The 24,449-nt window shown below is 34.8% G+C and overlaps 1 protein-coding gene and 1 long non-coding RNA gene across 5 annotated transcripts in view; one reads left to right on the top strand and one right to left on the bottom strand.

Moving 5' to 3' along the window:
• Positions 1-23,926, bottom strand: part of LOC128230521 (ribosomal protein S6 kinase beta-1-like) — a 28,426-nt gene extending 4,500 nt beyond the window's left edge. For 2 of the 4 annotated variants that reach the window (XR_008260246.1, XM_052942853.1), the window contains exons 1-15: positions 23,702-23,926; positions 19,908-19,942; positions 19,269-19,386; positions 18,740-18,808; positions 18,326-18,397; positions 14,040-14,173; positions 13,037-13,137; positions 12,205-12,295; positions 11,893-11,983; positions 11,347-11,388; positions 10,131-10,196; positions 3,837-3,899; positions 3,568-3,645; positions 2,668-2,775; positions 1,096-1,208 (exon numbers count right to left, since the gene is read on the bottom strand). Coding sequence is in view for 3 of the 4 variants with exons in the window: in XM_052942853.1 (XP_052798813.1) it covers positions 1,096-1,208; positions 2,668-2,775; positions 3,568-3,645; positions 3,837-3,899; positions 10,131-10,196; positions 11,347-11,388; positions 11,893-11,983; positions 12,205-12,295; positions 13,037-13,137; positions 14,040-14,173; positions 18,326-18,397; positions 18,740-18,808; positions 19,269-19,386; positions 19,908-19,942; positions 23,702-23,797 (1,277 nt within the window). In the remaining variant the exon portion in view is untranslated. Of the gene's footprint in view, positions 1-6; positions 692-1,095; positions 1,209-2,667; positions 2,776-3,567; positions 3,646-3,836; positions 3,900-10,130; positions 10,197-11,346; positions 11,389-11,892; positions 11,984-12,204; positions 12,296-13,036; positions 13,138-14,039; positions 14,174-18,325; positions 18,398-18,739; positions 18,809-19,268; positions 19,387-19,907; positions 19,943-23,701 lie in introns of those variants that run through there. The other 2 variants (XM_052942854.1, XM_052942852.1) reach the window with 2 other exon arrangements.
• On the top strand, positions 6,045-10,059 carry LOC128230522 (uncharacterized). Its single transcript, XR_008260247.1, has 4 exons — positions 6,045-6,180; positions 7,512-7,590; positions 7,966-8,006; positions 8,397-10,059. It is a non-coding gene; the product is annotated as an uncharacterized LOC128230522 (long non-coding RNA).
• Positions 23,927-24,449: the final 523 nt, after the last annotated feature.

Below are 24,449 nucleotides of genomic sequence, written 5' to 3' on the forward strand. Positions count from 1 at the left end.
CTGAAAACACGAGCAATGGCTAAATATACTGAAACAACCGAGCAATTACTGCAACACGACGCTAAAACAACATAAACAGGTGTATGTGTTAGTTACAGGGGGGTGTTGAAATGGCGATCAAACATATGGTGCTGAAAAATATCAACTTGTGTGAGATAGTTAAACAGATACTAAAGTTACATAAATGAATGGAGGTTAAAGGATCAAGGTAATGGCATGAAAAACATGCTAAATAGGCAGTATTGTCTGGTAATAGATTCCTGCTATATAGGCGGTATTGTCTGATGATGTACATGCAATGTTAGTGCCATTATAAATCTTCAATAAAATGTTTCTTTTAAAGCAATTATAAGAATAAATTTCAGACCTCTTCAACAACAACTCCTTTACATTATTTATTAATAATTCTAGAATCAAGATTTCTCCACCAAAAGAAACAAACTACTTAAAAAATTGATGGTAAATGATCATTTATATAATTCAAATAAAAACAGAGACAAAACAGCCAATAAGCATCATCATGCATGGAGCACATTAAACTATCAGTCATCTTTAAACATAGGGCATAGGAAAAGTAACAATAACAGAGTGTGACAGAGCATTGTAAATGTTGACGGGCTGTGACTTGGGCACATGGCTGGACACGGTGGACTCTACAACTGGGGAGCAAGTACATTGGCCTTCTACACATCTAAATGAACAAAGAATAATATAGTACAGTAACTACTGGTAAAACGTTATAGGGATACATAAATATGCAAAAAATGTATACATTGTATATGTTAGCCAATAATGAAACTACATGATTTCTTACATAAATGGCTATAGCAGTAGTTTTGAGGCCTGCCACTCACTGGTAGAACAACTTATAATTATGTGGGTATGGATGTCATTGGTCAGAAAATATATATTCACATACAAGGAACTTTTTGTTGCCTGAGAAAGGGGAGATGTTTTACATTAGGCCAAGTTTGTTTAGAATCACCCTTTAAGTTATACCATGCCTTATATGTGAGTACATCACCAGTTAATGCCAGACCCAGGAAAGGGAGACTACTACACAAGACCAAAGCAAACTACACCTATGACACCTACCTGACACGGCCGCGGAACGTGTTCCCATGTTTCCTAGGAGACCGGATATTCCGCTCCTCTATCCATGGCTTGTTGAGATCTTCTAACACTGAAGGGGCTACATATGAGAAGCCCTGACAAAAATGAACATCAGGTTTAAATAACATTGAAAATTTTTAGTAATTGCACAAAAGACAGAATTTTTATTATCATCTTCTATTGAAAGCAAAATAACGTAAGATAAATACTTCACAACCAAAGCTTGGTTCATTTTTTGCTAACATAAATAATATTTCTGAATAAAAAATTATGAAAAAAAGAATTAATTCTAAATCATAAAATCATATTTCCAAGCACCTAACATGTAATGATTTTTCATTCAATCAGAACATATGACACAACACAGATTCTGAACCTGCAATGACTGTGTTACACATACCTGGATCTGCATTTAGAGTTATAAAGGTACCTGGTTCTGCAATGACTGTGTTACAAGTACCTGGTCTGCATTTAGGGTTATAAAGGTACCTGGTTCTGCAATGACTGTGTTACACGTACCTGGTCTGCATTTAGGGTTATAAAGGTACCTGGTTCTGCAATGACTGTGTTACACGTACCTGGTCTGCATTTAGGGTTATAAAGGTACCTGGTTCTGCAATGACTGTGTTACACGTACCTGGTCTGCATTTAGGGTTATAAAGGTACCTGGTTCTGCAATGACTGTGTTACACATACCTGGTGTAACACACGTACCTGGATCTGCAATGAAAGTGTAACACATACCTGGATCTGCATTGACGGTGTTACACATACCTGGATCTGCATTGACAGTGTTACACATACCGGGATCTGCATTGACGGTGTTACACGTTCGTAGATCTGCATTGACAGTGTAACACATACCTGGATCTGCATTGACAGTGTTACACATACCGGGATCTGCATTGACAGTGTTACACGTACCTGGATCTGCATTGACTGTGTTACACGTACCTTGATCTGCATTTTCGGTGTAACATGTACCTGGATCTGCATTGACAGTGTTTCACATACCTGGACCTACATTGACAGTGTTACACATACCTGGATCTGCATTGACAGTGTTACACGTACCTGGATCTGCATTGACAGTGTTACACATACCTGGATCTGCATTGACAGTGTTACACATACCTGGATCTGCATTGACAGTGTTACACATACCTGGATCTGCATTGACAGTGTTACACATACCTGGATCTGCATTGACAGTGTTACACATACCTGGATCTGCATTAACGGTGTTACACGTACCTGGATCTGCATTGACAGTGTTACACATACCTGGACCTGCATTTACGGTGTTACACATACCTGGATCTGCATTGACAGTGTTACACATACCTGGATCTGCATTTACGGTGTTACACATACCTGGATCTGCATTGACAGTGTTACAAGTACCTGGATCTGCATTGACAGTGTTACAAGTACCTGGATCTGCATTGACAGTGTTACACAAACCTGGATCTGCATTGACAGTGTTACACATACCTGGATCTGCAATGACAATTTTACACGTACCTGGATCTGCAAAAACAGTGTTACACATACCTGGAATGCTCTGTTCTGGCTCTCACTCAGCACCGTGTCGTCCGGGGAGTCCACTGGCGTTTGCTTTGTGAATTTCGTGTCAAACTGACTCACATCTTCATCATTTGTCTGTGCAATAACAATGACCTGTGTTATACTGCATAGTACTGGAATACTAGTTAACTTTTTACATAACTTTACATCTACAGAATGTGTAATTCTTTTAAGGATTTTTTTCTATTTTCTGTGGAATTATGCTAGGGCGAACTTAATTGTTCAGAATAACTTTAGTTTATTTGTAAAACAATACAAGAATGACAACTGATTTCAATACAGAATGATAAGTTCTTTGGAATAATGAGGCAATTTCATTAAACTCTTTCCTTTGTAAATTGACAACAGTGATGTAATATTAATTAAGAGCACCGCAGAGCAAATGCCAACTCTCGCCTGTTGTTCTTTCTGTCAAAAAAAGGGGCAATAGATCAACAATAATTAAAGCTATAGCTAGGTGCCTTGCTGTACAATATTGAATCTTATTTCATCTGAACACATGCAACAGTTTGAGTTATGGCCAAGGTTCAAGTTATTCCACACTGAATATGATGTTGGTGGCGACAACGATGCCAAAGTTTTTTCTTTGAAAAACAGATAAAGCTGAACATAAGCTTGTTTTTGAACGTCAACAACTTTAAAAGTGCACTTATGTATAACCAGAACAAGAATAAAGGTAATTTAAACCAAAATTTGGCATATTTAAGCTTTAATTTGGAAATATTGATAATTGAAAAATAGATACTGTCACTTTTTAGCAGATTTTAATGTGAGAAGATTTGCGATCATTAGAAATAGTTAAGCTCTGATCTGGGATAGCCAAAACAGCAGGCTGACAGTGCAGTGGAGTGAATCTCTAATTCTTACCAGAGAAGGTTTAAATGGTGGTTCCACACGTCTGTGTATTAGGTCATTCCAATCTATATGTCTGAAGAAGGCATGAGCCTGAAATCAATTGAAAGTGAACATTGCCATGTACGGTAAAAATTTTTTTTTTTTTACATCTTCAATACAAAAAAATCTACTAAATCAAGATTTAACTAAAAACTGGTTACCTATATTATAAGACAGTGTTAAATAAACAAATACAAGATACAAGAATCTTCTGGATAAAACACATGTTGTTAATAGCTCACCTTGATTGACCCAGCATTATCTTTACCCCCTCCAAGACGTTCCTGTGCATTTTTTCGGAGAAGCTAAAATATACCATACATGTACTTTTAGGGAATGCCATTTGCTGTAGCTTGATTATCAGAGTCAAAACATATATTTAAATTGAATAAAATACAGAACAACATTAATGAATGACAAAAAATTAGTGGTTCCGAAAAGTGTGAGTGCCCCTTTTAAGGTTAAGTCAGTTACGTGTTCAATATCTTGACTTGCACTTACACTGAAGTAAATGTGAGTCACTCGTTACACCTTGTATATCTCTCAACATCATTTAATATTCTAGTCACCTATTACTCCTGGTATTTCACTCCACATGAAAGTCACCGACTAGCCCTGGTTAATCACTCCACAAGAAAGTCACTGGTTAGGTACCCTAGGTATATCACTCACAATGAGAGTCACTGGTTACCCTAAGTATATCACTCACAATGAGAGTCACTGTTTTATCAAAGCAGGCTTTCAAGTGACCAAAAACAAAAAAGTAGGGATAAAAGTAGGTGCTTTTTTGGCAAAAGTAGGGTAAAATAGGGATATTAAAAGCAAAGAGTATGGACAGTAGGGCTCTTTTCTTACCTTTTTGGATGCAAATAAATAACTACTAAACCTATTCATCATTTGTGATGTACATGGAGTTATCTTTGCTTAGAAACCAGTGCTTCAAGAGGGTTTCAGCCACAGGATGAGGTAATTAATTTGAAATGGGTGTCTCTGACTTGTCAACATGCACCACTCATTCTCATTATTAGAACCCTCTTGCAGCACTGGAGACCTTCTGCATCAAACTTATCCTTCATAAATACATGAAATGGCTTCTTATAAAAAAAACAAGATTTAGATTATTTTAATGCCTTGAGTTAAAACTTTTCTATTACTTCTCAAACTATTTTTACAAAAAAGTAGGGATTTTTTAAGAAAAAGTAGGTATAAGTAGGAGCATAAAAAAGGGAAAAGTAGGAAAAGAAGGGCCTGCTTAAAAGCCTGTCAAAGGTTTAACACTCAGCATGTGAGTCACTGGTTACCCCTTGTATGTCACTCGGCATGCGAGTCACTGGTTACCCCTGGTATGTCACTCGGCATGCGAGTCACTGGTTACCCCCAATATGTCACTCAACATGCGAGTCACTGGTTACCCCTGTATGTCACTCGGCATGCGAGTCACTGGTTACCCACTGTATGTCACTCGGCATGCGAGTCACTGGTTACCCCCTGTATGTCACTCGGCATGCGAGTCACTGGTTACCCCCTGTATGTCACTCGGCATGCGAGTCACTGGTTACCCCCTGTATGTCACTCGGCATGCGAGTCACTGGTTACCCCTGGTATGTCACTCGGCATGCGAGTCACTGGTTACCCCCGGTATGTCACTCGGCATGCGAGTCACTGGTTACCCCCGGTATGTCACTCGGCATGCGAGTCACTGGTTACCCCTGGTATGTCACTCGGCATGCGAGTCACTGGTTATCCCTGGTATGTCACTCAGCATGCGAGTCACTGGTTACCCCTGGTATGTCACTCGGCATGCGAGTCACTGGTAACCCCTGGTATGTCACTCGGCATGCGAGTCACTGGTAACCCACTGTATGTCACTCGGCATGCGAGTCACTGGTAACCCCTGGTATGTCACTCGGCATGCGAGTCACTGGTTACCCCTTGTATGTCACTCGGCATGCGAGTCACTGGTTACCCCTGGTATGTCACTCGGCATGCGAGTCACTGGTTACCCCCTGTATGTCACTCGGCATGTGAGTCACTTGTTACCCCCAATATGTCACTCAACATGTGAGTCACTGGTTACCCCCAATATGTCACTCAACATGCGAGTCACAGGTTACCCCCAATATGTCACTCAACATGCAAGTCACTGGTTACCCCCCATATATCACTCAAAATGCAAGTAACTGGTTACCCCCCATATATCACTCAACATCTGAGTAACTGGTTACGGTTACCCTTGGTAGCAATAACAACGTAACGTCGTTTTTTACACTTCCCTATTCTGCACAATGCTAATACCACTCCTCACTCCAATGGATATTACTCCTGCAAACATTTATACTTACTGCCGAAAATGGTACCAAAATAATCATGAATAAATTATCTATCAACTGTAGTACGGGTTTTATCTAATTTTGTGAAACAAAATAAAACGAGCAAAAAGTTTCACAAGCATTTTTTGTAATATGTCGTTTTTCTGCCGGTCTTGGGACGTTTTGACTGTCATTTTATACTTTCGATTTCGGATATTTTAAGAATTGTTTTGATTGTCAATGACTTTACAAGGATACATTGACGTCTCCTGCATCGGTGAGTATAACTTTAATGAATTATTATGTATATTTTCTGCTTTTATTTTGACAAAAACTGAAACAGGGGATAAAACATGCTGAATTATAGGTCCAAATCGAAAGAGAACAACAATGCATCATCGAATTTCTGAAAATTCATTCATTTATCTACACAGTAATACTATCCATTTGATTCAGTAAACTGTCGCATTTTTCCGCAAGGGCTATTTATAAACACATCGTTTCTGAGAGTGGCCAAAAACAAGAACAATTTGATGACTCATAAGGCATGCAACCTTAAAAGCCGAGAGTATCCGAATTAACCAGGAAGTGATTTTTGTTTACTTTTTAAATGCCAACCTCTGTAAATAGTAATTTATTTTGAGTAAACATTGAGGTAGGTTTATGCATATCATTGTTTTATTAAATTTAGAATGCTATTTATAAGGGGTTGCCAATTCTTTTGCATGAACATTGGTCAAATGTTTTATAATTTGAATAAATAAGACATTTGCAATATTGTGATTGGTTTTAATGAAATAAACAGACCGGGTTCTTTAAGGATCTGGTCACTTTCGGTTTTAAAAAATGTAAATAAACTTTTGGAGAATTGGCAGTTATTTTTTATTAAGCCATTCTATATTATTAATTAAGAATCTGTCAAGCTGTAGTTTGTTATTGTTTATGCGCATGTTTCTGCAACGGGCATTGACCGACAAATTCATATTAAATAACTTAAAAGAGCTCGACAACCAAAACCCAATTAATCAAATTACAACTCCAAGTTTCCATTTAGTGTTTTATTGGTTAATAAGAAAAATGCAGGCTGGCTTATATAGGCATTTCACAAATGAAACTAAGAAAGTAAGCATTTTTTTTTAATCTTCTAAACAGTTAATTGGATGCCTACCAATTTTAATTGTTTATAGATCATACATTATCACCAAGTAACTAATACTTAAATAATAATTGGAAAGTTTCAAATTTCAACATATCAATGTTTTAATGTGTAAATTTCAGGAAACATTTTTATGTTCTGTATAGTTACTTGGATTATAAAATCACTCTCTGTAAAAATTATTCAACTTTTCAAACATTATTTGTCTTCAGATTTATTGGAATTCCTGTTATGATAGGATTTCAATTGCTGTCATTAATTTTCAACTCAATGTTTTGATTATTCATTTGAAATTATTTTAAACTTCACATTCCATAAATGGCTGTTCTTCCTTTTTGACTAAATATTTTGAGTATTTTTACACATTAGTATGTCTGCCAATTCATGGGTGGTCAGTTTTGTCATTTATTAGTCTTTTTTCCCTTTTTTATTTAATCTTTTCTACCTTTCAGTGAGAAATAAAGCCATAGAATACATTCATACCACTCAAATTCAGCCAGTCAGAATGATGGGAAGGATTGCAGAACTGAGGTAACTTAGAACTATGATGCATATTTACCAGAGAATATCTCATAAACATGCCATTTGCTTAATTTTCTTTGAAATCATACCTGAAGTTATTGAGAACTCTTTATAAACTTTGACATTTTGTATGATGACATATTTTATTATTTGTAAAATAAATGCTTTTGACATTTTTTTGAGCTGTGAAGTTGAATTGATTCTTAAACCTCATTACATATATATATATATATATATATATATATATATATATATATATATATATATATATATATATATATATATATATATATATATATATATATATATATATATATATATATATACACATAGTTGTCCCTCTCTGAATAATACATAATTATCTATGTTTCTGTTTACTTTCAGTTTCACTCTCACCTGACTGATGCAGATTCAGTAACCTAATTGTATGTACTTTTTGTCAAATTGTATTTATTTGCTCTATTAAAAATATAATGTTGACTTTTTTGAGGAATAATTTTGAAAGGAAAAATAAATTATTATAGAGAAAAGGTAATTTGTTATGTACAAAAAGTGGACAAAAATGTTGAACAGTATGAAGTTTTAAATTAGAAAATCCTTATTTCTCTCTGTATGTATGTCAACTTTATTAAGACAATATTAAGACAATATCTGGTAATATAATGTATTCTCTTAATTAAATGTGATAAAACCTTTTTACACTGTATGTATACATCTGTATATATGTATGTTGCCATATAAACTGAATGCATGTAGTTTCTTTTGTGAACATGTGTATTAATTGAAATCAACACATTCCTTTGTTATATTTTCAGGCTCATGATGGTTTCTGAGAAAAAAACAGCTTGGTGTAATTTGACAGTATTTTTCAGTATTTGACAGTGGTTCTATCATGCAACAGTCATACCATGAAGTGTCTCACAGATTCTCTCTCAATTCCTGCAATATCCAAGATTACAGTGTAGTGCAAAGAGGATTAATTTTCTTGCAATAAGAAGTATCTGCACTTCCAAATACCCCTGTACAGCATGAACAGTTTCTTCATTTTTTGAGTGATTATAGAGTGAAAATGTTTCCATATAAAATGTTTTCTTTTTATGTGTAAAACTTGTCATGAATGGTTACAAATACATGCATGGACATTATGATTCCAAATCTATGCACATTTTGATTCCAATAAAGTATTTTAAATTTGGTTTGAAACAGAAATATTGTCCTTATGTTTGTTTCTAAACATTATCTGGTATTATTCGTGTTTATAGTTTCCATGTCAATTTAAAAAAAAGTCGGTTCTTTTAAAGATGCACTCTTACTCCCACATAAGATTTACCACAATTAATACTTTTGTTTTATTATTCCAAAAAGGATGAATAAATGTTGAAAACAATGGTTCTAATGAAGGATGCCTACTTCTACTTGAAGGAAATGTGCATAAAAGACAGTATTTCTACCATTTGAGATCATAGTAGATCACAGTAAATATTTATGCATTCACCAATCATTTAATATCTTTGCTTTTTCAGCTTAAATACACGATTACAATATTTTTATCAATACTTAATATTTTCCAAAAATGCATTATTAAGTAAGTTGTTAAAGGGTTAACAGTCAAAGTATATGTGTGTTATACATGTGTATGCATTTAAACAGTTGCCATGGTAACTATAGAGTCTAGTTTTCTTAAGAAACTGTAATTGTTGTCTAAAAACCTTTGTATTTTCAATGTGATACTTTTTAGCATGTCCGCTTCAGACAATGAAATATTTCTGTTATTTGTTAAACATTTGGTCATACTTTGTATACAATTATATTTATAATTTAACCTTGAAAATTGCTGACAATCTAATACTTATATTAAAATATTCAGAATTGCTAGATGGGTTGATGTTCACCTTTATTACAACTGTCAGGCAAATCATGGCAAGATGTACATAATTCTCCTTTTTAACAAAAAGCGATGTTTAAAGCATTTTTTGTATTTTTATTGAATGGTTACCATGGCAACTAATTTTTTGTTTGCCTTTAATCTTCCTATTTATAATACTATTAATTGTAAAAATGCAACAGTCAAGCAGTGAATGGAAGAATGTAAATGTTCTTTGTCTTTTACCTTTTTCAAGCTCATTCTTCAAAATATAAAGGAATTTTAAAAATTCTTAAAAATGGACGTTTTTTCATCATTTTTTAAAGTAAAATAATTTGCTTAAAACTTTGTTTAGGTTCTGATATTTAGGAATGTGTATTAAATTTATAGAAAATAAACAAAATGTGTTGTTTGACATTATTCATTTCATTTAAATTCCGAAGTTTTGAATTTGACCTATTTTGGCAGAAAAATTGATAAAAATGTAAAATTAAAAGGGCCATAATTCTGTCAAAAATTGATGGATTTTGAAAAAATGTGCATATTTGAGTTTGTAATGACGTAACCTTTAAAATGATATATCACTTTAATATACAGCATTAAATTAATTTTTTACGTTGTTATTGCTACCCTTGGTATATAACTCAACTTACTAGTAACTTGTTACCCCTAGTATATCACTCACCCGCTTGATGAGTCCTCGCGCCTCGTTGGTCAGGTACGGAGGCAGGCTCAACTTTGCCTTCAATACCTGCAACAAGCATCATCCCTACCATACAAACCAAATTTAGGCTTTAAGCAACATTGTTTTTATTTGTTTTATACTTTTAATCTAAACATTTGCTCATTCATGTATATTACTACTTGGTTGCATAAACATAATATCTAGGTAAGTGTTAAGCTTAGCACTAAGCTATATCAGAGAAAATCCGTACATGTGATTTAGTCTATTAATGAAGATTGAAAACATGTTAAAGATAACAAAAAAAATGCATACAAATACTCTTAATTGCTTAAAAATGAACATTGAAAAATAGGCAAATTCATATATAGATTGTGTACAATGTTATTTGGATACTCTACAATCATCGCAGTCAGAAAAAGAGGTGCAACGATTCACTCCAATGCATCCAAAAACCGTTTTTAAAGATTGCCGATTTGATACGAAACAGAAGCCCCAAAATTCGATTCGATTTGCATATTAAACATGCATGCTACGAAATGACCCGTTGTATCTGCATTCTAAACAAGTCGACTTTTGTTTCCCTCCTTGCGATTGGTTAATATTTAATCTGCAATCCAATCAATAATAGAGTTTCATTCTTACTAGCCTAGTAACATGGCGTCTCCCTCATTAAAAGATGCTTCTAAACAACTAAAATAAAGAGAGTGTGCACATTTTGGGCTGCATGTGGGATTGATACAAAAAGCAACATGTAAAATCTATTTCGATGACGTTAGTTATCCAAAGTCTAGTAGCTTGACTAATCTCATGCAGCACACAAGTATAACGGAAACTATCTGTTTATGAAATTGAAATGAATAACAAAACCATGTCAGGTTTTGTTATTCATTTAAATTTTATCAACAGATAGTTTCTGTTATAAGTGTGTGATGTTTTTTTGTTAATTTACTTTGTTAGCAGAAATTTTTGTTAATAAAAATTTGTTTTTGATGAAACACTGTCCTAGTTTTTTATACTGCAATGATTAAACAACCTTTAAATATGCGACTTGATATTGAATACCGGGTAGCAGCAATAAGTAAAACATAAATCAAATCGAAAATAATTGAATCAACATGTTATCGGAATGGAGTTGAATCGAGCTTTAAGTGATACGTTGCAGCTCTTAGTCAGAAACCCTTTAAAATGCATAAGTAAAATCCAAACAAGTGATTACCTTATCAATAGTTTTCTTTCTGTTCTCGCCAGTAAAAGGGGGCTAAAACACAATTGAAGAAATGAATAAGTTAATAACAAATTAAAATGAGTAATTATGACAACACTTATTATATTATTATATTGAGATATTTGGTCGTTTATATTAAACAAATATCACTGAATGGTCTGACCTGGTCATTTGTGTTTCTGCACGACCCGTGTTTTACAAATTTTGCGATATTTTTATGACGTCAACGGGGTCAATATAAACAATACCCTATTGTCAAAATACTTGAGAAAAAAAATAAAGAGAAACAATTGAAGCTTTTTGCAATTTTTTGCATGAAAATCAGTAGGTATTTCTAAATCAAATCAACAGAACAGTTCAACTGTAAACTTGTTTAAAATACAGGAAATTGCACCATTTTGATTATTAAAATTAAAACATCGCCGTCAAAAGACCTGGAATCCTCCCGTCTCAACATGCCTTGTCAAATTTATGGCGGAGCCGAGAGACATGAAGATCACAAATGAAACAGTCAACATTTTTTAACTGCTTACTTACCGCACCCGTGAGCATGTCGTACATGAGTGCCCCAAGGCTCCACCAGTCAACTGCCTTTCCATGCCCAGTACGCATCAGGATTTCTGGTGCCCTGAAATACAACACCAACCAATAACATACAATTCAATTCAATAATTTCTAGAGATAACAACACCCAGTCAACAATAAGACCAGTGCAGAGGTTCAGCTTTTATATGTTTTTAGTATACTTTATAAAATGAACTTGGGAAAACATTAAAAACTCCAGTATGAAACATGAATGCAGCTCCTTTTATCTTTGTGCATCAAACCAGTTAAGTAAGTATCACTCACATGTATTCAATGGTCCCGCAGAATGTGTGTGTGACCACCCCCTCCATCACAGCTTCCTTACACAGCCCAAAGTCTGTCAGCTTCACATGACCTACACACAAGTAAGAAAATACAAACACTTCGATATTTTTCTTAGCAATTAACATCTCTATTAAGAAAGAAAGATTGACCCAATAGCTTAAATCACAAGAGCTGTCACAGAGACAGCGAACACGACTATTTACCCGCTAAAATTCCCAAGTCAAATCATAAAGGGACATCATTTGCATTGTATGCAAAAAGAGTGATCCGACTTGATTAAATAAGTGGGTTAGATAGTTGGGAGTTGCGATGCAATACATGATGAGTTTACTGAGATAAATGTGGTTACATATCTTTACCAGAAGTCGAAGAAAAAAGGGCCTAATTTCATTATATGCAAAGTGTTATCTAATTTAATTAACTAATTAGATTGGATGGTTGAGCACCCCTGTATAAAGTCTCAATGCAATCCATAACATAGTTGCTAAGATACTTACTCATGTGTGCTAACTTGCAAAACCATAACCAGAATTTATAAGTTGAATAATAAAGGTCCATAATTGGGAACACTTGTGTTAAGTTCCAATGCAATACATGAAGTATTTGCAGATATATTTACTCAAATGTGCTTGCATGCAAAAGTAATGTAACTCTTCTAATTCTTCGAGTAGTCAAGCTAAAAATTAATATGTTATCAACAGAAAGCAAAGAATCTATTGCCTATACAGCGTGCATATGTACCAGTATGACATGTAAATAAGTAGTACATGTGTCACTATAAATCTCAAAACAAACTATTAGCTGTGCGCACCTTGTAGGTCGAGGAGGATATTCTCCGGCTTCAGGTCTCTGTACACGATACCATAGGAATGCAGGTGCTCTATCGCCAAAGTGATTTCAGACAGGTAGAAACTGTAATATACAACATTTATGAACACTCTTATCTGTTTGAATGAAGTCATAGTACACATGTGTTATATCATTAAACTGTTGTTGTCAGAGATATTGCATACGTTGAAGTATAGGGTAGGGCAATTCAAGACTTTAAGATGTCTATAACATGTATGTTCCCAAAAAACTATACATAACTGCTATATATATACACTTACCATCTTTCCCACATACACAGACCTTATGGCCTACCATACATTAGAAATGTAAATTTATAAACCCTTCAAAGTTCTTATAAATATTTAAGAACATTTGTCATTTTGCATCACTATATTAATTAATAGTAAACCTTACTTTTTTTTCTCCTTTAATCACATTAAATGCTAATTTTGGGTATGCATTTTTCAGTGGTGAGTTAGTTCTTTGAATCAACTATATTTCTCAACTCTCTTAAAGCTGGTTTATATAGGATCAAAACAGACAGGGCATCTTTTGTTAACCATAACCCTTTACTTCAAGGTTACGCAAATAATAATTACAAGTGAATAGAATGCAGATCAATTTTGTCTATGAAAACATGTGAAACCTGCAGTAAAAGCAATAGTGTGCACATAACATCCTGGGCCAAATAATCTGTTAACAAAATTAGGTTTTTAATTGTTAATAAATTTCTGATATTTATCAAACTTTCTGCCAAAATTATGACTTGGAGTTTCTGGAGTCCTTGCATGGAATGTGGTGTCCTCACTATCCTAGTACACCATTATTGTTGATTATGTATTTTGATTTATTCAATAATGTATACCAAATTCTCTCAATGTTTTAATAAACATCTGTAAATGAAATGAAATGAAGCCAAATTTAATAATTTCTCGGGTCACAGTGAGCAGTGGCATAAAGAAACTTGTCCAGCAGTCTGTTACCATGCGGTGTCCTCCATGAAGATTCCCTCCCGCTCAAGTTGCATGAAAAGCTCTCCACCAGGGAGATACTCCAGGATCAAGTACAACTTGCCACCTGTTTGGAATGCATAGATCAGGTCCACGATGAATGGGTGCTGGAATAAGCAGAGAGCAATTTGATTAATTCAGATTCATTACAGTCATCATAAACATGCACAAGAAAGGAAGGCACATGTTACACATATAAAATGTATTGCAGGGTTGGAGCAACTGCTAACAAAGGATCATAGACATTATCTTTATGAAAATGCCTATCATAAATATAAACAAAAGTGCCGATCACACTAAATGCTCTTCTGTTGTTGTTGCTTTTAAGATATAGGGGCATGACTGGATAATCATTAGTCAGTTATGGGCCTTGTCACTTATATCTGTATTGTCTTAGGCAAGATCAGCATATGTTTCAATTGCATAAAATAAAACAAGCGAGCTCTTCACATAAGCTACCTACACACCAAGTTTCATCAATATCTGTCAATGCTAACTAAAGTTTGGGCAGAAACCATTTTTTTATTTTAAGTAACAGTGACCTTGACCATTTTTCTATTTAAAGTAATAGTGACCTTGACCTTAGCCCCTCCCCACTCAAAAGCAATCCCAAGCTAGCTCTTCACATAAGCAACTTACACACCAAGTTTCGTCAATATCTATCAATGCTAATTAAAGTTATTGGGCAGAAACCATTTTTCTATTTTTAGTAACAGTGGCCTTGACCTTAGCCCCACCCCCCTAAAAAGCAATCCCAAGCTAGCTCTTCCCATAAGCTACCTACACACCAAGTTTCATCAATATCTATCAATGCAGGGTTTCCGCCAGCCCTTTATGGCTTGTCGGGCCCGACATACCTTCCGCTGGCAAGGCTGATTACCGACATGCGTTAATTATGCCGACATGCTTTAATCCGCTTAGCGACAACCCTTATCAAAACAATCATCCGTTCGGACAATACACAATTTTGTTGCGATTGCAATGGTTGCAACGGTTGACTGACAGCCAGAAGGCGTGTCGGGACTAATACGGCATTTGTATCAGCCATTCAGGATCGACGACAGCATGAAGGCGTGTCGGTGAGGTTCAACAGTGCAATTAACCAAACTCCTCCTATTCTTTATCAAAATGGGAATGTGTGAAAAACACCACTGTCGTAATTGCGACCTTCATCACTATAATCATCTATGAACGCAAAGTAAACAATATGTCTTAATTGAGTTTGGTAACATAAATCATGTGTCGTTTTATTTTGTTTCTTAATCCTGAGTCCGTTTGTTAACCAATTATTAAATTATTATTGAGAACCGTGAGAAGATATCTGTGTTATTATAAACAAGGGTTATGCTATGTCATCGTATGTAATTGAGTCGCATTGAATGCTAACTAAAGTTATTGAACAGAAACCAATGTTTGACGCACGCCCGCCCGCCCGCCCAACGACAACCTCATTCTAATAACCCAGTTTTCGTTGAAAACCTGGTTTAATAACAAACAAGAGGCCCAAAAGGGCCTATGCTCTACTGGCATGGCTCTTGTGGTCATTTTCAATCCAGAGCATGTACATTTGAGTAATAGGCAACAAATATATAGTTCACTTTTAGTGTTTGGGTTAGCTGAAAACGCTGCACGTTCAACATCTGAGGACAGGAAGTGTTGTAAGCAGATTAGTTGCATGAACTATTTCAATATATGCCAAGTGAAGGTAATCTGAGGGTAAAACATATTTGCTTTTAAAACTGTACTCATCGTCAAAATTTCATTTCTGTAGCTTTAAAAATAAAAAGTCGGTCAAAGGTCAAAGTCGAGGACAACATTAATGCTTGTTTGCAAAACTGTTCACATGGTCAAAATTTCATTACTGTAGCTTTAAAAATTAATAAGTAAGTCAAAAGGGGGTGGGGCCAGCTTTTGCCCAAGGGGCAATATTTCAAATGTTTTCAATTGCATCATATGATGCTCCACAACAAATTTCAAAGGTATGGGCCTTACAAAGAAAAGAGAACTCTTCCCTGGGCCTCCGCCAATGTCCGTGGGGGGGGGGGGGGGGGGGGGGAGCATTTTTTATACTTTCAAGACCCATAATCCAGGCATGCATGGTCTGATCTGGCTGGTTTTCAAAAGGAACCGAGCTCTAATGGATATCTAAATACTGCATACAAGTTTCATCGAGATACAATCAAAACTGAAGACTGTATCGTGTTCACAAGCTAGTGTTTACACAATAGCATTTTTTTATACTATCAAGGGCCATAATCTAGGCATGCATGGGCGGATCTGGCTGGTTTTCGAAAGGAACCGAGCTCTAATTGATATCTAGATACTGTACAAGTTTTATCGAGATACAATCAAAACTGAAGACTGTATCGTGTTCACAAGCAATTGTTTACAGACGCACGGATGCATAAAAACAGACATGCTTAAAATGCTTTAATTACGCGTTTACTGAAAGAAAAGTAGTAACCATGTAGTTACCACTGTCAAAAGTAGTATGATGACCAGTGCTCCAGCTAGCCCGTTTTTCAATGGCGCAGCGCCCGTGCCCCTTTTCTTACCGCCCTGCCCCCTTTTTGAATACTGCCCTTTTCACAAATGCTCTATTAGCGCCAATTCTTCCTGTAGTGCCCTTTTTACAATTAAAATCATTATGAAAGATCGGCAGCCCTTAATCCACTGTCATAATTGAGACAAATTACGTAATACTTATGATAAGAGTGTTCCTGCTAGGTGTCACCTTGCCCCCATTGACTTCTTAAAATATGCCGTACTGCCCTTTCATCTTCCCATGTGCCTTGTCGAAGTCATATGACAGCTAATTGTGTATTTGTGTAGTGAGCAGACGACCTGTGTATTCATAATCGGTCATCTTCTAATCCAATAATTAGGAAGAGCCAAATAGGGAAACATCGGCAGGAGGCGGGGCTATTGAATGTCAGCCAATCAGAATATACATTTTGAACTTGTTCATTCAATTATGAAAGTTTGTAAAATGCGAAAAAAATGCAAAGGGATGGTGAACAAAGTTGTCAAGCACAATAAAATCTTTTTAAATAATTGTTAATTGTATTGTACAGAAGATTCTCGCCATTGTTGATTTGAAGCAGACGGTCACTGCCGATTTGTATTAAAACATAAGAAAGGTGGCGTTTACACAATCAAATACATCACCTTGTCAGTAAATGTTTCGAAAGTTTATTTGTAAAATATTCATGGTGAAAATTTCTTTGCAACCCACAAAAATATGTAGATGCTTTATGTAGCATTTACCTATCATGTCCACGTTCTTGTCAAATTTCGCCGAAACCGCCATTTTGTCAGAATGATTTTCGGAGTTATTTTATCAATGTTCTATGATTTATAAGTGTTTTTTTTAAGCAAGGGCATTGATTTTTATTGTCATTTTATTCTAAAACATCAGCATATTAAACATTATTTTACTAAAGACAATTAAATAACAGCCAGGCGGAATGTAACATTCGTACCCAATCCCGATCGTACCAAACTAAGATTCGTCCCCTACATATTTGTTTTTTTGTGTATCTATTTATTTGATTGCTTCAAATGTTTAACTGTGTTTGTTTTTTTCTTCATTTTACATAATTTTTAGGAGACATATGTGACATTGCACTTAAGAAGATGCCAGACAAGTATGATCATACTACCATAGACAAAAAGACAATTTTTAATTTTAATATTAAAACACACCCTTCTAGATTTTGAGAAAAAAACAACACCATTTTGTTCAAGTCTGAAAATCATGGAAACTGATTTAAATTGAGTATGAAAACAAAACAAATTCAAGGGGGAGACCCCCCTCCCTTTAAAAAAAACAACCCTTATGACAGGGGTGGACCCCTCCCACAACCACCCCCAATCGCCCCTACACGACTCATGTAGCTTGCCCTTTTCAGAACTCTACCCTGCCCTTTTCAAATCCTGGCTGGAGCACTGATGACTGATTTTTGGACTTTGAGCATTCAAGCAATCAAGAAAATGCCGAAGTCGTTGTTAATGAGCGCTTTAAGAAATTTAAAGAATTTTTAAAAGTCGGTGGAATTCTAAAACAGATTTTAGATTGACAAGACAAATAAGATGTCTACATGCACTTATTAGAACCATGTGCAGTTCAATCCTCAAGTTAGAAGAATCTTTAGGTAGGTAAATCTGGGAGGGTTTGTACCTGGTGTTTTTCTTGAATATAAATATTATTTTCCTTCACATAAAATTTGTTTAGTCATCCATAAGTGAACTGTTCATACCTTGACACATTCTAGAATATTCCTCTCAGCTTTTGTATGAGCCGTGTCTTTAGCATTTCTGGCAATTGTGGCCTGAAATAATATTGACATGCAAGTTATGTGTATATGGAATCACTTAATTTATATTGCATACTGGTATACATAAGTACTCTAACTCCCTTAAAAAAATTAAGCTGGTTAATTTTTACAGACTTAAGATTTTACAGACTTAAGATTTCATAAATAATTAAATTTACAGGCTGTCTAGCAGTGTCACACAGAAAAGCTGGAATAAAGATTTAACAAACTTATTGAGTAAATGAAAACAAAATTAACTGTGTCAAAAAAATTCATTTAGTTTTGCAATTTTCTAGTAGGCTATGATATCAAATGTTCTCTATGGTATTATAGACTTTTAAACCAAAAAATAAATACCTTTTTCAATACTTTCATTGCAAATATTTTGCCTTTTGCCTGTCCTGAGACTTTTCTAACTTGAAATACCTGCAAAACAAAAAATCAATATTCATAAAACAGGCCAAACTGTCAATCTCAAATTTATACCATTTGCTAATGAGTTTGTATTATGGTCAAATTATCTACCTTATACATGAACTTATAAGTACTCTACATCAATACCCTAAAAGTTGCCTTGTGGAAATGCATACCCTAAAAGTTGCCTTGTGGAAATGCATACCCTAAAAGTTGCCTTGTGGAAATGCGACCAAGTTGGGCAACTATTAAATTAGACTTCGCAATGTTTCTTGAGTAGTTATTGAGTTATAAATAACTATTAGTTATTATTAATTATTAAGCTGCAATGCAAGTGTACATTATGGTATACAGATAATGGGATCACTTACTAAAATTGATAAACTTATAGTATAGTTATCTCGCAGTTAGTCAGAAATTGGTTGGCAGCTGGTCACAATGATTTTACAAGAGCAAAATTTATAAAACCTACCTTTCCATAGCCCCCCTTGCCTAGCACTTTGAGCAGCTCAAAGTCGAACGTGCTAACTTTTCCATGTCCAGGATTCACTGTGTTCTCTGTCAACTCCAAAGTCTCCATGCCATCCTCACTAATAGTAATAAAATAATAAACATTTGGAAAGTTCAGTTTCAAATTGTAAATTGATTTTTTTTAATCTAACAAGAAAGTTGGTGCTGTATATTAACAACTATTAGAATACAACCTACGGTACATTTTTCAGCCAATGAAGTAGCAGAAAGGAAATCATTTAGAACTAAACTACCGGGTAGTCATTAAGAATTTTAACTTTGCTGGTGTTTCATGGTCCGCCTACTGCAACTCATCTGATACACAATCCCTGTGTCAGATTTTGCTTTGACCATGAGTCAGCTAATGAGGTTGTATTTAGTAAGTTAGTAAGATGACCTCAAATTATATCTAAGGTTCATTCGCTATGCTCACTCAACCCATTCCCAATCATTAAGATTTAATTTCATGTCATTTTTCTATTACTATTTTATTAAAAAAAACCCACAGAAATAGTACTTACATAGGTCCCTTGTAAAAACAACATAAATTAGTAGTACTTAAAGAGATTCATTTATAAAATCCAACATAAATTGTACTTACAGTGGATCATTTGCTCTTGATAAATCTTTGAGGTACTGAAACAAAAGAAAGTCAGAGTTTTCAACAAAACTAAGTACCAATGACCCTTGGGTCCAAATTTCTTAGTGTCAAAATTTGAAATTTCCATTTGAAAGTCAAGATGTCTTGCAAAGATGCTGTCTTTTTTATGTAGATTACATTTGAAGAATATATTGACTGAAGAACTGTTCTTATAGACCTTTAAAAGAACATCCAGAGAAATAAGATTTTTTATCAAAAAATACATGTACGTGTAGTATGTCACTGAGTGTTATTTGTATATTATTATGAACAGAAGTACCAATTGCAAACTCTATAAACTTAGTTTTAAAGTCGACTTTACTATGTGTGACATACATGTACTTTTGACAGTTCAAATGTGCACATAGAAAGTAATGGTAACAGTATGATTAACATTGATTGTAACAAACTCTCTAACTGGCCTGGTAAAAAGACAAAAAGACACTTCAATATCCAGGTACACAACAGTCATCAAACATTATAGTTTTATTGTCCTCCACTGATTTTTCTACTTTAAATTTGCGCAATACTATTGTCTGCGCATTTGCCAGTAGTGTTAAATACAACATATGTATATATCTTGCAATCTATGCCAGACCATGAAAGGACAATGTACTTATTTCCAATGGGGTCATTAGAGTGGAGACGATAGGGAGAGTTACAACTTGCTGAAGGGAGTCCAGGACTTATTTCAAGCAGACTCTTTGGATCTTTAATGTGCTTGAAGTAAAGAACTGATACACTAGAGACATTTTTCTGGGTTTTAACACTTCTAAGTCAATGCCAATGGTTGGTTGATAATAAGTTGTCACTTCAATTAGGTAAAACTGAGTTAATTTTATTTGGATCTACACATGAAATAAGGTGAAACTCGACACTTGATATAACATGCAATGGTACCACTAAGCTTCTGCTGTTGAATATTTGGGCGCAACTATTAATCAGACTCTATCTTTTGATTCTATGGCTTGTTCCAAATTAAAAAAGGCTAATGCAAAGTTAAAATATCTATATCTGAAGAAAGGTTACCTTACAAAACACACCAAGAAACTCCTTGTCATGGCCTTAATTCAATATCATTTTGATTATGCCTGTTCTATGTGGTATCATGGTCTGACCAAGTTTCTTAAAGCTGAACCCTCACAGATTGAACCTTTTGACAACTTTTTTATTTTTTTTGTCTTGGAACGAGCCAAATTTTGCGAAAATCCATGGAAACCAGAGTTTCAAGACTGCTGACAAAAAATTAGATAGCATTAGATTTTTATACTTCAGTTCAAAAATTGATGTTTTATGCATTTTTCTTAACCGTTAGAAACAGTAAAGCCATAATTCACGATCTGATTTTCTGTCAACAATCTTATATCATTGGCTTGCAGATATACGCAAAAAATTGCTCTTTCAAAGACAAAAAAAAGTTGTGAAAACATTCAATCTGTGAGAGTGCAGATTTAAAACCAAGCTCCAAACCACACAACATAAATTAATGAGGTTTGTTTTGGATCTTAATACAAGGTCGCACATTGGCCCAGAACACTTTAAATCACTCAACTGGTTACCTGTCAACAAATGTGTAGACCAGATTATTCTGACAGTGTTCAAACGTAGGTCCGAGTATTATTGTGTATTTAAATTGAGTTTTATGCACTTCTGGAATCCCAAATACCAATATGGTAACCTATTCTCGTGTGCTCTAATGATGACATCATTGACCAAAGTATGGTAGCGACTGAAATTGGGTAGGGACCACTGTGGGGTAGCGAACTTCTGGCCGAATTTTGGTAGTCTTTTCTGGGTAGAAACTACCATTTATATACCAAATATGAGTAGACAACCATGGTCGGGTAGTTGGGTATATAAAGCGTTGCCATCTTGGTTTCGGGATTGAAGTTTTAGAATAACTAAGAAACGCAAGGCTAGCAACATTTTAGATCTTGGCAATAGTAATAATTTTAAGTATTAATAAATAAGTACATTATAAGAATATAAAGTAATAAACAAAGAAATTATTGCTTAGTGCTATATTACGATCATACATCAATATTGCCTTTAATCGTTGTAACTAAGACATACACCCTCACTCGTGTTCTTCGCGAAGTTTCTATGACGAGTAAATAAACTGACATACATATATATATATTCATGTGGACGCCAACTTGTTATCTAAGTCACTTATTTTGGCATCGTGAGATAGATCAAGTTCAGGCAATTAAAGTATAACAGGGATGTGTCTACTGTTTGACTTGGAAACCCACAGAGACACGACAATATAGCTATCTATGAGAAGTTAACTATGTGTAGTCAGTGTAAGCTTGAAAAAGTACAAGAACGAGCCCTCAGATTTATATACAATGATTACACATCTGATTACCCAACACTTTTATCTAAATCAATGTTGCCAACTCTCAAGCTTAGAAGGTTAAGGTCCATTGCTATAGAAACCCATAAAATTATCCAATGTATCTACATGACTTAGTGGTAATAAAAGAACATTCCTTTAACTTTAGATATAAGATGACGGCTGCTATCCCAACTGTAAGAACTACAACATATGGGTGCAATTATTTCCGCTCCAGTGCCCCTAAACTCTGGAACTCCCTTCCACAACATTTTAGGGAAGAAACTAATTTTAATCATTTCAAGAGTTTAGTCCGGGCATGGAGCGGAGATAACTGCAAATGCTCATTTTGCATATAAGAATGCTGTCATATAACATGCTGTAAAATGTCTTAATCAAAGATATGTTGGATGGGACCTCGCGAGCTTAGACTGCCTAGGCAGCTGGTCTCTTTCAATGTGTCTTTGATTTAAATCATGTTAATTAATTGTGACTTCTTTTGTTTTATTTCCCATGCTAAATGCATTGTCGTATTACCTTGTGATTCGTATTTTCGATTAACTTATGCTATAAATTATGCTAATCTACCTACATTCTATATATAGTCTAATGTCTTTCAACTGCCAAATATGTTTATGTGATTTTACTATAAGAATTATTTATTTGTTTCAAGTGTACATACTGAATATTATTATTTGCATGAACTGATGTGTGTGATATATTAGTTACATAAATTATGCTATTTATTTATAATGTCGGTCAAAAGCTATTCATAGCTTATGTTAAACTGTTGATGATAGTACCCGACAATAAATAAATATTGACTTGACTTGACTTGAGTGTACCAGAAGACCACAACATTTTTTAAACGGTGCGGTGAAGGATGGGGGGTGTAAATGGATAAGGAAGATTTTTTTCCCGTGGAAACAGCTAGTAAGCATAAGTTAGTTTAAAGGAAAAGAAATGATACCATATGCCCCAGATCAGTGGGACAATGAACCAAAATTGGTAATTGGTTGTATTGTCTATCAATCTGGGCACACAAATCTTAATAGATGGCCAATCTGGACCTATCGGAAAAGGAGTCTACTATCAATGCTATGGAGGAACTTGAAGTACTGGATAGTATTGATTTAAGGAACATTTCACCGTTAAATATCCAGTGGGATGACTAAATTTATATAAATACTGTTACTGAGGTGAGGGCAAGATTTTCATTTTGTATGAAATTGAAAATCCTTTGTTCCGTTGTTGGTGATACACAGTTAGGACATATGTCAAAGAAGATTTAAAGTTTAGTAAACAGTAAAAAGTACTGAACTAAAAAATATCTTTCGTCAATTATGTTCCTGATTCCTAATCAGCTGATTTGCGTGCTAGCTTTCATAATTGTCAAGGGATTGCGTCCCTTGTTTACCTGGTGTTGTTCCTCTTCTGCCGGATATTCTTCATCTGAGATCTCCTCCTCCCCATCTACTCCGTCCCGCAGCTCCATATTAAATACTTCAGCCATTATTATGTATCCGCGTAGATTACTTCACGAGATAAAAGAGGACAAATTACAAGAGACACCATAATCGGCAGATAAGTCGGAAACAGGAATTCCTTGTGACGTTGTACATGTCACATGCACATAATTGACCAACCAGTGTTGCAGATACTTCTTGTAGGTGAAGGTCTTCGTTTGTAAGAGTAATTTTGATTGGTTGCTTTCCCCGGCAAGGATTGCCCTGATTTAATTATTGGTTGTAAAAAGGGCAAATGAACAAACAGAAAACGCATCGGACAATACTTAATGTTTCCTGGGACTAATAAATCCTACTCCTCGTCTGAATTACTTCCCCTATCACTATGTTACGTACTATCGGAATAAGTACGCAGGGAAACAGACTATTATACTCCCAGAGTTTTCATGTGAAAACCCATTCGCAGTGACCTCCCCTAAGTATAGATACATTTTTATTTATTTTTATTTTTTTAGATTATTCACTCATTAGTTTTTAATTTGTTAATAAATACTTGAATATGAGTGCTCAGTATGACGTTATATCTTCCATATAACTGTGAAAAATCCCGTGAAGTTCGAATAGATCAATGGTTCAATATAAAATCTTGTGAAATTCCAAAAGGTGTTAAAGACCTATGTATTTATAACAATTATTTGA

Source organism: Mya arenaria, chromosome 4 (genome assembly GCF_026914265.1).
Source record: "Mya arenaria isolate MELC-2E11 chromosome 4, ASM2691426v1".
Taxonomy (NCBI): Eukaryota; Metazoa; Mollusca; class Bivalvia; order Myida; family Myidae; genus Mya; species Mya arenaria.